The sequence below is a fragment of the Aplysia californica genome, unplaced genomic scaffold, assembly GCF_000002075.1.
Source record: "Aplysia californica isolate F4 #8 unplaced genomic scaffold, AplCal3.0 scaffold00123, whole genome shotgun sequence".
NCBI lineage: Eukaryota > Metazoa > Mollusca > Gastropoda > Aplysiida > Aplysiidae > Aplysia > Aplysia californica.
In genome coordinates this window covers 863,377-864,560 of record NW_004797393.1, presented here as the reverse complement: position 1 = coordinate 864,560, position 1,184 = coordinate 863,377, and the positions used below count along the sequence as shown (strand labels likewise).

At 38.5% G+C, this 1,184-nt stretch overlaps 1 protein-coding gene across 1 annotated transcript in view; it reads right to left on the bottom strand.

Annotated features, from left to right (window-relative positions):
- Positions 1–223: 223 nt before the first annotated feature.
- The window catches only part of psc1 (sensorin A), a 39,742-nt gene continuing 38,781 nt past the window's right edge, over positions 224–1,184 (bottom strand). Inside the window, 1 exon segment of the mRNA NM_001204654.1 lies at positions 224–409. Coding sequence (NP_001191583.1) covers positions 375–409 — 35 coding nt within the window. The 3' untranslated portion in view covers positions 224–374.

The window sequence follows — 1,184 nt, the reverse complement described above, 5'->3', positions numbered from 1 at the left end:
AATGTATTTGCCCAGTTTGCACGAAATCCCTCTCCACTTTGCTTATTTAGTCCAAAGTTGTCTGTATTTATGAAACATGAAATCAATGTGCAAATGTCTGGATAATACAGATCTGGACAATAAAGGTTAATCTTATCTTATCTTATCTTATCTTAAATTTATGTACAAATAATCAAACAAAACGAAAGGAAACAGACAAAGGAGCAAAAGGCAAATCTCAAACCAACTTGGAAAAAAGCTTTATGTAATTTTTGTCAGAAAAAGATTAACCAAATCAGCAGAATTTTTCGAAGTATTAATTTGTTGATCACGGCTCAGGCGAAGGGAAGCCGTCCAGAAGACTCAAAAGACTTGGACCTGTCTGAAAATGACCGTCAGAGCAAATCGGCCACCGTGATATAACCATCATCTGTGGAAGCAGAGGGAAACATGGTCACGATGACGTCAAGGAGAAAGTTGAATAGTTTTAGTTTTAGTAGAGGTTTTAATGCGATCAACACTGCAGAAGGTCATATGAGCGCCAAGGGGCGGATGTCAACAGAGCAGTCCCTATAGTGAATCAGGCTTACTCTGTTCACCTCTTTAGCTTCAACAGCACAAAGTCTGCTTCGATTATCAAGGCACCCTGGAATTAGCGGGTCACAAGAGTATGACAAACATACAAAAGTGGTAGAGGAAAAATGACGATAGTATGGATTAGGAAAGAAAAAGCAGCAGTTCCGTGTTCTAGTCCAGGCACAGTTATGAGCATGACATAAATGAATCAGCCCATATACAATTTACAATTCTATTGTGCATGAAAACATATTAATTTGTTAAACCTGGATATGTGAATCAGGCTTACTCTGTTCACCTCTTTAGCTTCAACAGCACAAAGTCTGCTTCGATTATCAAGGCACCCTGGAATTAGCGGGTCACAAGAGTATGACAAACATACAAAAGTGGTAGAGGAAAAATGACGATAGTATGGATTAGGAAAGAAAAAGCAGCAGTTCCGTGTTCTAGTCCAGGCACAGTTATGAGCATGACATAAATGAATCAGCCCATATACAATTTACAATTCTATTGTGCATGAAAACATATTAATTTGTTAAACCTGGATATGTGAATCAGGCTTACTCTGTTCACCTCTTTAGCTTCAACAGCACAAAGTCTGCTTCGATTATCAAGGCACCCTGGAATTA